At 36.1% G+C, this 15,976-nt stretch overlaps 2 protein-coding genes across 5 annotated transcripts; both read right to left on the bottom strand.

Annotated features, from left to right (window-relative positions):
• Positions 1-3,322: 3,322 nt before the first annotated feature.
• LOC122069426 (ABC transporter C family member 3-like) lies at positions 3,323-13,009 on the bottom strand. Of its 4 annotated transcripts, none has more exons than XM_042633438.1 (11): positions 12,790-13,004; positions 9,005-11,470; positions 8,624-8,710; positions 7,882-8,532; positions 7,622-7,786; positions 5,448-5,742; positions 5,135-5,343; positions 4,694-4,999; positions 4,203-4,266; positions 3,735-3,974; positions 3,323-3,643 (listed from the first exon to the last, which is right to left on the bottom strand). In XM_042633438.1, the coding sequence occupies exons 2-11, from the start codon at positions 11,405-11,407 to the stop codon at positions 3,540-3,542; spliced, it is 4,524 nt and encodes a 1,507-aa protein (XP_042489372.1). In that variant the 5' UTR covers positions 11,408-11,470; positions 12,790-13,004; the 3' UTR covers positions 3,323-3,539. The 4 variants fall into 4 exon arrangements, 3 of the variants coding, with proteins under 3 accessions (XP_042489372.1, XP_042489373.1, XP_042489374.1); XM_042633439.1 differs by having other exon boundaries at positions 3,323-3,640; positions 12,790-13,003; XR_006137448.1 differs by lacking the exons at positions 3,323-3,643; positions 3,735-3,974; positions 4,203-4,266; positions 5,448-5,742 and having other exon boundaries at positions 4,876-4,999; positions 12,790-13,009.
• Positions 13,010-13,710: 701 nt separating this feature from the next.
• Positions 13,711-15,671, bottom strand: LOC122069424 (pentatricopeptide repeat-containing protein At4g21065-like). The gene is made up of 2 exons (XM_042633437.1): positions 15,190-15,671; positions 13,711-13,768 (listed from the first exon to the last, which is right to left on the bottom strand). Exons 1-2 carry the CDS (start codon positions 15,669-15,671, stop codon positions 13,711-13,713), a joined length of 540 nt encoding a protein of 179 aa, XP_042489371.1.
• Between the last annotated feature and the right edge of the window lie 305 nt (positions 15,672-15,976).

Genomic DNA, 15,976 nt, shown 5'->3' with positions numbered 1-15,976 from the left:
GAGATGCGATAATGAGGCTCATGATGATAGCATCCTGGTCCTACTAGGCAATGGCCTTAGTAGGATCGAAAGGGCAGGGGTGAGTGGCATCAAGGAATTGAAGGAGCTTCTGATCCTTGAGGAAGGGAACAATCTGAGCCTTCTAGAAGATGAAATTATTAGAGGTCAATTTGAGAGAGATAAAGTGCTGGGCAACAGACATGGGCGGCTGGTTAATAGGAGCCGCAGGAACAATGGCAGTGGTGGGAGGGGTTAGGTCGGCCATTGTAGTGAAGAGAAGAAGAGAAGACTAGGGTATTGAGGAGGGTGTTGGCCAGTAATGGCTCTGATACCATGATAATTCAAGTAATTCTGCGTACTTTAATATGTTTGAGAACATTACAATATATAGGGAACATGTGAAACCCTAGTCATGAGAATATACAAGGAAAGAAATCAATCCTAATCAACTTCTATATGGAGACCATTGCATAATGGTAAGTGTCCGTTTAGAGTCCAGCTGCAATAGGAAAGAGTCTATTGTGAGAAGGATCCATATCGCATGTGATATGGAATTGATATACAATAGGAATCCATGTCACATGTGATATGGATGAGAAGTCAGGTTTGCATGCACTGTTAAAGGAGAGTAGAACACCTATAGGTTGCCACTTGTCCATCCAAAGGGAAGTATCTCTACCACTATCAATATTCAATATAGATAGAAAAAGAGGTAGTGACCTAGGTCCTCAGATGAAGAATCATTTTTCCAAGACCAAATGACATCAGTAGAGCAATTGATCATCCAAATGGAATCTTTTAGGGGTTTGTAGTAGACCAAATTGACCCATATAGAATATTCTTTCGAAGCGATCCTCCAAATAAGCTTGATAAGGGCACTATGTTTAACCTCTATCAAGGATCAGCGCACAATGATGGACAGAAAGCTTGGGAGAAATGAAAGGGAGGCACAAATAAGTGGCCAAGAGAGACCTAAACAAAATCCAAACTAAAATATCCATAATCTTCTCTTTCTTCTGGGAGGCCGACAATATAAATGACCAAATTCAAAGGATTAATGACTTGGTCTGGTGTATTGAGAAGGGGCAGATCCCTTGGAATTTCAATCAGCTATGGTTTTTCTTTGAAAATTATTTGCAGAGGATTCAAATAGAGTATTTGTCATGTCTACAAGGAGGTCAACATTGTGATAGATAGATTAGCGAAGCACGCAGCAATATCAAAATCTTCTATGGAGTGGATAGCGCCTCCTCTTTTTGTAGTTTCAGATATTGAATGGGACGCTATAGGAAAACCAAGATTCCGATTTGAATAATTTCCAGTTGTTTTGGTTTTCTTTCTGGTCTTAATTGCTCCCTGCTGATGGCCATGCCAAAGGTGGGGTAGGGATTGAGTTTTTTAATTTTGCCCAATTGGGTTGTTTGTATTCTTTCATTCATTTTCAATAAATATACTTTGCTGACCTTAAGCGTAAAAAAAAAAAAAAAATGACTTGGCTAGATATGTCAAAGAAAAATCTCAAAGCTTTCAGGATAGAGGACGCAGAGCAAGTGGATGCCAAGGAAAAGATCAACACATTATCAGTGAATAGGAGATGAGTAAGCTTGAGATCCTTGAATTTCGTCGTAAACTGGATTAGTTTCATCCATGTGCATTAGACTCCTCCATAGCCCTTCCATGGCAATTGAGAAAATTAGGGCAGAAAGAGGACATTTTTGCTGGATTCCCAATTTAGGTTAAAAGAAACCAATAGGTGAACCATTGACCAAGACAGATAGACAAGCAAAGAAATACACTAATGAATCTAGTATGTGAATCTAGTCAGGTCGAAGGCCTGGATACCCGTCATTAGCAAAAAAAAAAAACTCCCTTCAAATGGAATCAAACCCTTTACAGATATCCAAGTCGAGGATAGCAGCAGGAGGAATGGATTGCCGATTAAAACCCCTAACAGCCTCCTACCTGAAGAGAATATTTTCCACTATATTTCTACCAAAAATAAAGCCGGACTGTTTTGCAATCTCCAAATCAGGTTAACCAACTTAAGCATATTCACCAAGACCATAGCAATAAACTTATACAGATGGTTACAAAGGGAGATGGGCCTAAAGGCTGAAACAGAAGAAGCATTATCAACCTTGGGGATAAGGGAGAGAAAAGGATTGATTAATGGTCCTGATAGAGGTGGGATTAAGCAAGAAGGATCAAATGGCTTATATAAGGTCTTCCTTAATAATGTCCCAAGCCGGGACTCGAGGCCTTAAGGGCTTTGTGCATGGCACTTAACAGTAGATAAAATCACTGTTCTCGGAGCGGAGGGAGGAAAGAAAAGGTAGAGGTGATTAGGGATGGAAGGAAAGGAGAGATGATCATAATTGTATGCCATGGTCAGATTAAAAACAACCCCAATAGAGTTGGCACCACACACGGCAATGAAAAATAACTAATCAATATTTCTAATCCAAGGACCCCCAAAGTGCATAAACGGACTAATGGAACTGATAAGGATCAAAGAAACTTTACCCTTATTCCATAAACACCATATATGACCCCAAAGTAATGATCGTAATACATCTTCCTGGTAGTCTTTTAATCAGTGGGAAAGATAGAAGAACAAAAGAACCACATCTATTGATTGGTTGGGATATGTATCTCTATGAATTTCTTCTTGTGATCACCTTTTTTTTTATTTTTTTTGTCATTTGAGACATAAAATCATTTCATTGGGAGTTGGATCACCTTTGGCCAAGCTTAATTAGCTTAAAATATTCTCTTAATTGGGGCCTAGGAAGTGCATTGCTTTTATTCCCTTGTTTTCCATTTCCATTTGGCACCCCTTTGCTTGCTCTTTCGTCTATTGTTTAGTTTATTAACAATCAATTCTATGGCATCATAAATAATTAAGTGAGGTGGTAATTGACATGGACCTTTTGTTGTCAGAGGCTTTTGATAGCTGCCATGTTATAGGTGATGAACTTAGAGATAAGGAAGGGAAACATGATTCTATAGGTTGGTTTCTCTCCATATATGCTCTATTCCAAAGTTGCTTAATATCAATTCATCCATACACGTGCAAAAATCTATCAAAATTCTTAAGTGCGCATCACTTACTTCTAAACCCATAAACACTTTTTTGACAAAATGTAGGGGAAAAAATTTAAAGAAAATAAGATCACGACTAGTTAACCCATTTTTATATGGTGGCTATCACAGTGACTGAGAATGGAGAGAACTGGAGCATAGGTCAAAGGCAACTAGTTTGTTTAGGGCGGGTACTACTTAGGAGGAGCAAAGTGTTAGTATTCAATGAAGCAACTGCATCAACAGAAACTGCAACTGACTATCTAATTCAGCAAACTCTTAGACAACACTTCTCTGGGTCTACTATCATCACAATCGCATATAGGATAACATCAATTCTGGATATCAATATGGTCCTCCTTCTCGATAATGGTCAGAGTAATTAGCACACCCCATTAAATGGGTTCTTTTGAGACCATTAATACATCTTCTCATCCTTTTATTTAGCCTTTCAAAAACTAAGAAGTACATCTTCGAGTATACTCCTTAACAAGCTTTGCAAATGATGAGGACTTGGTCTCTAGCAATTTTGTTGGGGAATCATATTCCAATATAAGACCTGCTTCAGACGAAAAAATGTCAATCGTATTAGGCGAGCACCTAAAAAGAATAAGAAGATGTATTACTGAACTCAAAAGAAACTAAGTACTAACCATTATCAAGAAGGAGTACCATATCGTTATCAAGAATTGATGTTATCCTATGTGCGATTGTGATGATAGTAGATCCTGAAAAGTGTTGCCTAAGAGTTTGCTGAATCAGATAGTCAGTCGCAGTATCTACTGATGCAGTTGCTTCATCAAGTACTAACACTTTGCTCCTCTTAAGCAATACCCGCCCTAAACAAACTAGCTGCCTTTGACCCATGCTCCAATTCTCTCCATTCTCAGCCACTGTGATAACCACCATATAAAAATGGGTTAGCTAGTCATGATCGTATTCTCATTAATTTTTTTCCCCTACATTTTGTCAAAAAAGGGTTCAGAGGCCTAGAAGAAAGTAATGTGCACTTGAAGCCAGATGTATCATCCAATAAGAATTTTGATGGGTTTGTGCACTTGTACATGGATGAATTGATATTAAGTAACTTTGGAATAGAGTGCATATGGGGAGAAACCAACCTATGGAATCAAGTTTCCCTTCCTTCTTTCTAACTTCGTCACCAAGCTGACATCTATCTAAAGCCTGTGACAACAAAAATCCTTGTCAATTATTGCATCACTTGATTATTTAAGATAGCATAAAATTGATCATTAAATAATATACGTAATAAAGAATAAACAAAGGGGTGCCCAGTTCAAATGGAAAATAAGATGATAAAAGTAGTGCACTTCCTAGGCCCCAACTGAGGGAATCTCTTAACATAAGCTTGGTCCACAGATGGTCCAATACTCCACTAAAATGATTTCAATATCTCAGCAAACAGGATTTTAAAACATAAACCGAAAAAAAAAAAAAAAAAAGACCCTAGGAAGAATTGCATAGAGATACACATCCCAAACAATTAACAGAAAAGTGTTGCTTTTGTGTACGAATAATCAGAAAACAAAAAATATGTATATCATATCTTTCCCATTGGTTAAGATTATTTATCACGAAAAAATAAACCCACCTCCCAAATCTGTTCATCAGTGTACTTTTCAAGTGGATCAAGATTACTTCTAAGAGTCCCCTCAAACATTGTTGGGTCTTGCGGAATGATGCTCAATCTTGAGCGTAAGTCATGAACACCAATATTAGAGATGTTGATACCATCTATCCAAATCTGACCAGCTGTAGGTTCAAACATGCGAAAGAGAGTTTGTACGAGAGTTGATTTACCACTCCCTGTTCTCCCAACAATGCCAATCTTCATTCCTCCAGGAAAAGAACATGTGATACCTCGCAACACAAGAGGAAGATGTTGAGCATACCGAACCTACATATGCATTACATAATCAAATATTAGCAAACTTTCATAAGGAAGAATTGTCTCGTAACTAAGGCTTTAGTGGATCTATTCCATAAAATGAGGAAGTTAATACAAACTTGAGAAATCTAGATTGGGGAACACCTGCAAATCAATAATATCAACCTTCCCTTGTGATGGCCATTCATGATCCGGCATATTTTCTTCTATAACCAGAGGAGGCTCACAAGGGATGCAGACGTACTGCAATATTCTTTCAATGGATATGATTTTGTTCTCGAGATTACTAAGATCCCATACAACCCCTTGCATACTGAAACCAAGCCCATATGTGACTGCCAAACCAATAACACCTTCAAGAGAACAAAATAAATTCAAAATCATGCTTCCATATGAGAAATCAATAATGGTGTTCCTTAAAAGATGATTTTAGAAAATCTCAAGTTCAACATTTTACCAGGACTGAGTACTCCCTTTGGGATTAAGATCAAGAAAACCAAAAATATGGCATATGTGATGGATGCCAAAAAATCCATACGAAAGCATAACCACTCCATTGCACCCGAGAAATGAAATTTTGGCCGAGAATAGCCATCTATCAACTTAAGGTTTGTGTCCATAAACCTATCTTCTTGATCGAAACACCTGATTGTCGTTGATCCTAAACTAGATTCAGAAAAATGGTGTATAATTGGAGTCTGACATACTCTTCCCAATCGTGATAGTTCTCTTGCTGCAGATATATAGTATTGCTACAAGGCAAGGTTCATAAAAAAACGAAATAAATTATAATGTAAAAAATATGTAATGAATGAATAATCAGTGTGAAAATGATAATCTCTTTTACCATGAGAGTACCACATCAGCAACACCTAAGAGTCCCTTCACCCACAAGTTTTAAACTTTTGAGATGAAAATTTATATAGTATCAGAATGGGTTTCCACTAAATCCATGTGTCCATAGTATGTACTGCCATATGTGCAGCGGTGCAGGGAAGTGTTGGGAGTACTTTCCTATATTGGCTACTAATTATCCTATAACCCCCCCTTAGAGAATCCCTCCACCTACAACTTTGAACCCTTGGTCCCATATCAACTATTAATTACCCTACAACTCCTCTTATCCACTTGAGAATCCCTCCACCTACAAGTTCGAACTTTAAGGATGAAAACTTTATACTTTTATGAGGGACTTCATAACATGAGTTACTTACATTTATATGGTTAATAAAGACACCATACATCATAGATGAAATTTATTTCATGCTATTTATTTGCTGCAGCTATTTTCTTTTGAATGATTCTCCTCTACTATTTTTATTATAGGGGAAATCTTGTTGTAACCAAAGTTAGTTAAAAAAAAGTCACAATTATATATATTTTTTCCCTTATAGTATTACACACTTTTTTGTTTTTTTTAAGGATAAATCCTATCCTTTGTTATAATCTAAAAAATTGTTTAGTTTTTAATAATGATATACTAACAAGATGCTTTTAAATTATTTTGAAAACACTTCTGTACCCATATATTAAATAACTTTTGGAAATAGAACAAAGGGAAATCAAAAGAAGATTACAACTTCTCACTTCAAAATTATATTGAAAACAAGATGCACCCTATATTATATGTTGATTGAATTATATAGATTACTGTATGATGAAAATCTTACATGAAATTTTAGTGAACATTAAGGTAATTATAGCCAAATTTTGATAATATTATCAATTTTAAATTCAATCAATAAATCACATTAGTCCATATCCAATTTTTTGCTAAGTTTAAAATTGCAAATGCAATGAAATGCAACCTAGGTACTCAGGCTAAGGCAAAATTTGAAAGACATTTTTCTTTAATATTTATATTAAATTATTGAGAATTATTTATTAAAATTTAAATTTTTTTGCCAATTTATCATTTTACAAACACCTGCTAATTTTTATTTATTTTTTTGACAATTATTATCTAATCTGTTTTTTGGTTGTTTTAAAATTTTTATATTATTTATTAGTTTATTAATTGTTAAAAATGACAACAACAAGTCAACTTTATCCCAACTAAATGGGTCTAGTACATGATCCTTATCTCCAATAAGCTTTATTCGAGGCCATAATTTATACATTAATTAAATATTAATTTTTAACTTCTATAATTGTTATCTTATTTGAATATGAGCTCCAACAAATGGATCTCCCAATAGAGTCATTAGGCATATTTTATTTTTATTAAAACATAGCTAATTTTTATGTATACCAAAATGCACCAATATTGCTTTAGATGCAATTTGATCTTTAATAGCATTGGCCTTGTTTGTTTCTTATTCTCAAAAGATTTGGATAAGTGAAAAACTACAGCTTTGCATATATTACATCTAAATGTACGATTTTGAAAATAGATTTTTTGGGTATATTTCTCATAAATTCAAGAAAATTTTAGTGTTTTAAATCATGACTTTCAATCTAAGCATATATTCATCCACTACTAAGTCAATTTTTGCGTCAAAAAAAAAATTAGAGTTAACTAATCAATCAAAGCTTGAGGCAACTTGTATGTGGTTTACTAATTATAAAGATAATGTGACTAAGCTTGGTTTGAAACTTTAAAATAAGGAGTGGAAACTGTTGTAAAATTACCTGAAACCAAATGCATGTCACAATCATTGGAATAAAAACTATTAACATTTTCCATGCAACCTGTGACATTACTGCAATAATTCCCAAGAATTCTATGATTGAGATAAGAAGTTCTTCAAATTGACGTGGAATAGAGGTATCAACAGCACTTTGATCTATGGATGCCTGTATAAAAATAGAGTTTAATTAAAATTTAAAGTAATAAATTTATGGTGATCAAACAAGGTGGATCCCAAAAGTAACTAAACAAATTTACCAACCCGATTTAGAATCCTTCCACTTGGAGTAGAATCAATAAAAGACATCGGAGCGCGAAAAATGCATAAATGCATTTTGTTGAAGAGCAACATGGTTGTCTTATAGCCAGAAGTTAGAATGAGCATAGACCTTATAAGTACACAAAGGGAACTTCCAATGGTCAAAGCAACATAAACAAAGATAAGAGTGGATGCTCTAACATGAGGCCTCACATCCTTTGAAATTGGAGTAGTCAATACCATCCAATAACTACTGACTATTATGAGAAGCTGAAAAAGAATTTGTGCTAACAATATCAATGGTACCAAGGCTCCTTTATATGCAGCAGTAACATACTTCCAGTAGACTAAAAGACTAACTCCACCCTTTTCTCTCATTTCTTCTTGGACAAGTTGCCCTTCGAGCCCAACTAATTTTTCTGTTTTGTAGTTTTTGAGTTTACTTTCTTCTTTATCTTGAATAGATTTATCACTATATAGACTATAGCCATCTTCTTCATCATTAATTGAGTTGTCTAAAGTAGCCTTATGTTCAATAGAAATAAGGTCTTCCAAAGCTTTCTTATGTGCACCCACTAACTCTATAAAGTCAGTTCCTGAACTAAGAATTTCTTCATACTTTCCTGCTTGAGTGATCCTTCCATCTCTCATAACCTACCAAACAAGAAATTTGATATATTCTCACTAGTATAAGAAAAATGTGAGAACATCACTTGAAGTCGATAAACAAAGATGACATTCTCACCAGGATAAGATCAGCAGTATGTAAAAACTCTACTTGGTGAGTAACATAAATTACTGTTTTTGAGTCCAAAATTCCCAACAAACACTCCTGCCACATTTAGACACTCAAAGAATTATTGGTTACTTAAAAGAGTCAAATAGTTATATATATATATATATATAACATCAAACTGTTGATTTTATGATAGAACATTCATCCTCAATGCAATGTGTATGTATGTCGTGTTTGTTTAAACAATCATATTTTCATTATTCTTAGATCAACTTTATTTATACCAAAATCAATTTCTGGTGAACAAAAGTGATATAAGCAATGGGATATATAGCTTTAATCCAATTTTAAGAAGGAAAGTTCTGGATGTAGAGTTAAACAAGATGTTACCTTAAATAGATGAGTTCCAGTTTGAGCATCCACAGCACTAAAAGGATCATCAAGCAAATAAATATCAGCGTCATGGTACAAAGCACGTGCAATTTGGATTCTTTGCTTTTGTCCACCGCTCAAGTTGACTCCTCTATCCCCAATGACAGTCTGATCCCCCAAAATATATAATTCTAGGTCCTTCTTCAATGAACATGCTTCAAGGATCATCTCATACCTGTCTTTATCCATCTCCTTACCAAACAATATATTATCCACTATTGTGCCACTTTGTATCCAAGGTGATTGTGCAACATAGGCCTTAGTCCCATTCAATTTAATGGCTCCAGACAATTTTGGTACTTCTCCTAATATACATGAAAGTAGGCTTGACTTTCCTGACCCAACAAAACCACAAACAGCCACTCTCATACCACGATACACTTGAAAATTAAGATCCTTTAATGTGAGATTAGGGGAATGAATGTCCCAAGAGAAATTCCCTTTGATTATCTCAATTGCAATCTTGACACTATCTCTTGGAAAATTTTGTATGATATTTGGAGGAAGATCATCGAGACAAAGGAATGAGGCTATCCTATCAAGGGAAACTTTTGTCTGAACTACCATAGAAATTGTGTCCGGAAAATTATAAATGGGCTTTTGTAGCATTTCAAATGTTGCAAGTGCAGATAGAATATTTCCCGAGTCTAGTGGAATTCTCATAACCACACAACACCCAAAAGTAACCGTGGATACAAACATAGGAGCAATCAAGTAAACAAAGGAAGCCATAGCTGATGCATAAAGCAACTTCTTTAACCATCTTGCTTCAAAGTTCCTGAACTCAGTTATCCTAGTTAAGAACCTCATCTCCCAACCTTGGAGCTTAAGAATCCTCATATTCCTCAGAGCCTCAGATGTCACTTTCATCCTTCGGTCCTTTGTATCCATTAATTCCCCCTGAAAATTTTCCTGTAATTTTCCCAGTGGAACATTTGCTAATATCAAAATCAATGTGGCAACAAAAGCAACAAATGAAGCAAGCCCAAGCCTTATGTACAATATCCATAATCCTAGAGCAACCTGCATGGGCACCCTCCATATATCGTGCAAGTACCAACTGAAAAATCCAATCCTCTCAACATCAACACTCAATAAATTAGTATTCTCCCCACAAGTGTGGCCCTGCTTTGATTGGTTTGAAAGCCTGAGACTCTTCTTATAGATTATTGCGAATAAGGCAGCACGGACCCTGATTACCATTTTTCGCAATATGAAGAACAAGTGCCTCTCTAAGAGGCACTTAATTAGCATTGAAAGAAAGAACATAAACACTAGTACATAACCATTATATTTTAGTTGATGAGAGCTGTTGAGGTACTCAATAAAGTCGACAATAAGATATGGCCCAACATAAGAAGCCAATGTGCATACAATAGATAAGAGACCCGTCCATAGAATTTCTTTCCATGTTGAAAAAATCAATGCATTCACTAGCTTGTGTGTGCTAACTTGACCATCGTTACTACTGCCATTATTGTCTGATTCAAGTTTATTCCTAAAACAAGCAAATACCACATTGGCACTATCACAATTGGAAACCTGCGGAACATCTTCAAGGTCCAATATTTTTGCATACCCAAGTGCAAGCAAAGGGTTCATCCAATGGAAAGTAAAAATGCTAAAAAAACTAGCATTTGCATAAGGAGTTACACTCTCTCCACCGACACTTAATCCTTCTCTGTCATCACCATCGCTCTGGCTGTTACTAATTTTGAAAAGAGGCTCTAAAAGCTGGAAATATGCATCTTCTCGCCCCTTGCCAAACAACCCAGCATAACAAAAAAATAAACCGACAATTGCGTCTACAACATTGGATACCCAAAGTAAGATCGGTAAGGATGAATTTTTCCAATGTACAACAACATGGAAGCAAGACATTAGGAAGTAGAAGACCCACCAAATCCTAAGTAGAATGGGGAACCTACTCTCACTTGAATGAGAAAACTGGATGTGCAAGTAAACAGAGATCCCAAACCAGGTGAGTGTTTTGAATGCAAAATCCAATAGGGTAACAAGCTTTAGATCAGACCAACCATGTCTATACAGAGAGAGAGAGATCAATATGCATAAGAGGAGACCAAAAAATGATAGACCCATGCAAGATATAATTGTAAGCCAATAGTATAAAAAATATGTATTCTTCAACATTGGTTTTGAATTGTCAAGGGTAGGCACCATGCATCTCTTGCAAGCCCAAAAAATAGATAAAACTAATAACAAAATTATGTGCGAGCAAGCAGAAAACCCGTGGAAGAAAATGGTTGCAGAAGACTGCGAAAAGAATATCCAGATATTCATATCATTATTTAAATCTTCAGAAGTACCCATTTGTGAAAAATAGTGTAGAAACTCAATCATATTACCAATCGTTTCCACCTTAGACTAATATTGGATTCTCAATATCATTCTTACATGTTGAACCTGTTAAAGATACATTAAGAGCAATAGTGTTAAAATTTTCACAGAAAAATTCAAGAATGGAAAAAGTTGCAGTTATATATATATAGACATACACCATGTCCAGTTAAGAAGATCAATAGAGAGAATAGAAACATAGTAATATGAGGTGAAATAAAACAATAAATATTTTAAAGTTAACAAATTGAAACAAAATTTAAATAAATTCAATTAATTCCATATCATAAAAAAAAACAAGTGATGCATTGCAGTAGATTTCTATAGCAAAATAAATAGGAAATAAACAATTAACTTTCAAAGTACCAAATCCATATAAGCGGTTGCAAATAATGTAACCACAAAGATAACATTAGCTTCATAATAAATATGTTCTTGGCCGGGGTTTCTGAGGCCATTTACAATGAAACCTCTCTCTCTCTCTCTCTCTCTCTCTCCCTCTCTCCCTCTCTCTCTCTCACAGTACTACACGTGAACACTTTTGGTTTTCGGTAAATTGAAAAAGATAAAAATCATAATTGAAAGTGTCTCTCTCTCTCTCCCATTAGGGCTTTAATTAAAAACTTTGGTATATACTTTGCTAAGATCACATAATATGTGAGGGATGCCGCTCACAATTCCAAGACAAAAAAGTGAAGCAATATCTTTTGGTCTTGGGTTATTTACTAAGAGAGGGGGGAGTAATAAGACACCAAAAAATGCCCTCTCATGGGATAAATTTTGCTATTTGATTGATCAGAAGAATCAGCCTCTGATGATAAACCGAAGTTTAGAGTTTGACTTTCATAAGACATTATCTCACCTTGGTCAGTCTTGATCATTCGCAAATAGGGGTAGAAAAGTATAACCAATTGATGACTATAATTTTCCTTCAACTGTGATGAAGGAAAACTTTCTCCAAATTATGAATCAATTTGATGTCATACTAATTTCTTAAAAGTATTTTAAGTTTTAAAAACCCACAAACCGCACTCTCCCACACTCCCACAGGAAATATCAATTTTTTTTTTTTTTTTTTTTTTTTTTTTTTTTAAGAAACCTTTATTTAAATAAGCAAGAAAGAACAGATTCAACAGCACAAAGGGAACAAGGGCAAAGCCCACAGAAAATACAACAAAGCAACATATTTCAATTTCATTGCCATAACGTCTCAACTTTTCTATAGTAAACCGGAAGCCATGTTTCATTGATGATCACAAACCTTATATTAAACCTTAAACCTATAGCCATCTTAGTCAATGCAACAAAAACCTCTATCCTACTCAACGGAACAGAAGGAAAATAAGAATTCCACATAGTTTCTCAGGAGAGAGAGAGAGGTGCACCTTGACGAAGAAGCTCCAAATTATTCGTGTTTCTGAATAGGTAATGTTTAAACGTCTTCCTGCCTCTTCAACGAACCACAAAATTTCCCCTGAACCTCTTTTAAAGAACTTGGACCGAGGCCTTTGCTGGTAGCATAACTGAACATAGGAAGTTCCTATATAAAAGAAGAATTTTTTAGCTAAGAATGACATGAGTGTGTATGACTTGGTCTCATAACAGCTGACATCCTGAGGAATAGCAAGTGCGTTCCTAGGATTGCTCGTTGCGCTGGATTTCCTATTAGATTCAAATACATTATAACAACCCAAAGCCTAAAAAGAAGCTGAAAAGGAATCATTTATGGACATAAGACTGTAGCCTGTATTGTGGGTGATTGACTTTACAAATGGGCCTAAAAAGAAGCTGAAAAGGGATCATTTATGGACATAAGACTGTAGCCTGTATTGTGGGTGGTTTGACTTTACAAATGGCATATCTTTGCGATTTGTCACATGCCCATAAAAATGCTCAATTCATGGAAGGCATTTATGGACATAAGAGTGTAGACTGTATTGTAGTTGATTGACTTTACAAATGGCATATTTTTGCGATTTGTCACATACCCATAGAAATGCCCAATTCATGGAAGGCAACTAACCAATTTGGGAGCATTCCAATGGGTTAAAATTAGGTTTGGACATCTTATTACTTCGCAATGGAAGATGTAAAGAGAAATAAAGTTTTATATAAAGTTTTATCTCTTGATTCAAAAGCATCCTAGGGACCCTACACTAGTGCTGCAACAGGATCAGGTTGGGCCGGCTTCTTAAAACCCTAATCCAACCCTAAGTCCCCTTAACTAGGCCCAAATCCGCCCTGACCCTGACTCAGGGCCACAAAACTTCAACCTAGGCCCAACCCTTCAGGGTTCAACCCAACCCTTATCCCCCGATTGATCCTAGTTTACGATCAAGGCCCGGGTATACTCTGATCCTGACCCTGCAAAATACGAAAAAATAAAAAATATTCATAATAAAGAGGAGATAAAAAATAAAACACACACACTCACACACACAAAGTTACAAATTACTTGTCATGAGGAGAACATCCTAAAGCAAACATTGAAACAATACAAATAACTCCAACTATTATGGTAAACAAAGAGAAGATCATCCTAAGAAAGTAAATAATCCAAAAAATTTCAATTATTTGTTATGATAAACAAAAAGATCATCTTAATAAGGAAAACAATCTGAATGTCTTAAAACCCTTGTCATGTTAAACAAAGAAAGGAATATCCTAAGAAAACAAAAGATCTAAAGTTAGCATCACGGACAAAACCTAGGGCCGGGTCAGGCCAAAATCATGGCCAAAAGTCAGAGGAAAAAAATTAGGGCCGGGTTCAGGGCGGGCCAAAGACATCAACCCTTATCCGCCCTGACCCTAGGCCCTCAGGGCCAAAATTTTTGGGTCGGTACTTGTTTGAGATTAGTGCGGGCCAAGGGCGGATTTGGGCCGTCAGGGCCAAACTTGCACCCCCTACCCACACACATGACAAGCCTCTCCAAAGGGCTTACACCCTTAACAAACATTCCTATATATATATATATATATATCTATATATCCAAGTGTTTTTTCACCCCTAACCAATGTGGGACTAAACTTTTGTGAGAAGTCTGAGCTCATTACTATTCCACAAGTGCTAAAGACAAAATAGAAATGACACTTTTGAGAGGGAAAACTGAATTTCAAAAAGACTATTTTGGATTTCAAAAAGACCACTTTGAAAAGGCTAATTTGACCATAGTTTGAAATTTAAATTCCAACAAGATATGAGTATGCGCTAGAATTTGCTGTTCTCTATCCCAGGAACTTCTCTGCTAAACTTAGAGATATTTCAGTTAGTTTTGATATGTGAAAGTCTAAACTTGTAATTGATTCTTACTCTGTAGACCTGAAATCAAGTCTAAAGAGGATTTCTATTTGTTCTACCATGTTAAAGCTAGTCCAAGTTAATTGATCTACTGGGTTCTGTGCTTTCTTTGTCCCTTTTGGGATACAATATTGGTGTTTATCCGTTGATGAGCATCCGTTGATGAGCATGGTCATTGCTGCTTATCAGTAGATATGAGGAATCTTGTGGTCATTCACTAGTTGAGCTACTTGCAAATGGAAGACTTTTCATCTCGTTAGTCATCTTTGTGGCTACTCCTAGAGGACTGTGTGAATTAGCGACTGTTATCTTTAGCTACTCCTAGGGCCCGTTTGATAATGTTTCTACCGTTTCTGTTTCAAGAAACGGCAGAAACAGAAATTGTTGTTTCTGGAAACAGAAACAAGTAACAAGGGTGTTTGATAATTCTTGTTTCTGGAAACAAAAATGGGTAAGAAGGTGTTTGATAAATTCTATTTCTGGGAACATTTCTGATATCCTCTCGCTCTCGCATCTGCCCCTCATGATATCCTCATGAATCCCGATAACCATCTCTAAATTCCCCGTCTTTGCACAAGAATTCAATGCTATGGTATAAGTGAACGCATTGGGCTTGATATTTCCATCCGATATCATCAAACTGTACATCTTTAGAGCTTCTTCCGGAAAGCCCGACTGACTACACATGGAAATTATGCTAGTCCAAGAGACCGCATTTCTAATAGGTATTTTGTCGAACAACCTGCGTGCGGTTTTCAGACTCTTGCAGTTCGAATACAAATTAATCAGATTATTCACCACGAAAACGTCATTTTCCAGTTGGGTACCAACAATTTTGCTGTGAATTGTTTTCCCAAATTCGAAATTCTCAGCGTCTGCACAGCTCTTGAGAAGAATGCAAAACAAGCTGGCCTCTGGTTCCATGCCTTGGGCTTCCATGAGCTCCATCACATTAAGAGCCTCTTGCATTCTTTCTTCGAACGACCAATTAGATGTTCCGAAATGTTGAGTTTCTAGCCATCGATCTGTCCTTCTGCTATAGGCAGTCGTCGCCGTTCAAGCTAATGAAAGATGTTGGCATTGAATGTGTTTCGAGTGTGATATCGAGGGCAAACGTCGTTTTTGTAATGCGTGAGGGGCTGTAGAGAGCGCAGCCGCCATTGGAAGAGCTTCCAACTAAACTAAACTAAACCTCTCACTCCGTATCCTGTGACTCCAGTCCGCAAATTTTCAGTTGCTGTTAAGAGGATGTGAGTAACGGTCAAAGGGACTAA

The sequence above is a fragment of the Macadamia integrifolia genome, unplaced genomic scaffold (assembly GCF_013358625.1).
Source record: "Macadamia integrifolia cultivar HAES 741 unplaced genomic scaffold, SCU_Mint_v3 scaffold612, whole genome shotgun sequence".
NCBI classification, from domain to species: Eukaryota; Viridiplantae; Streptophyta; class Magnoliopsida; order Proteales; family Proteaceae; genus Macadamia; species Macadamia integrifolia.
The sequence above is the reverse complement of the archived record's forward strand: the minus strand, read 5'-3'. Positions and strand labels throughout refer to the sequence as shown.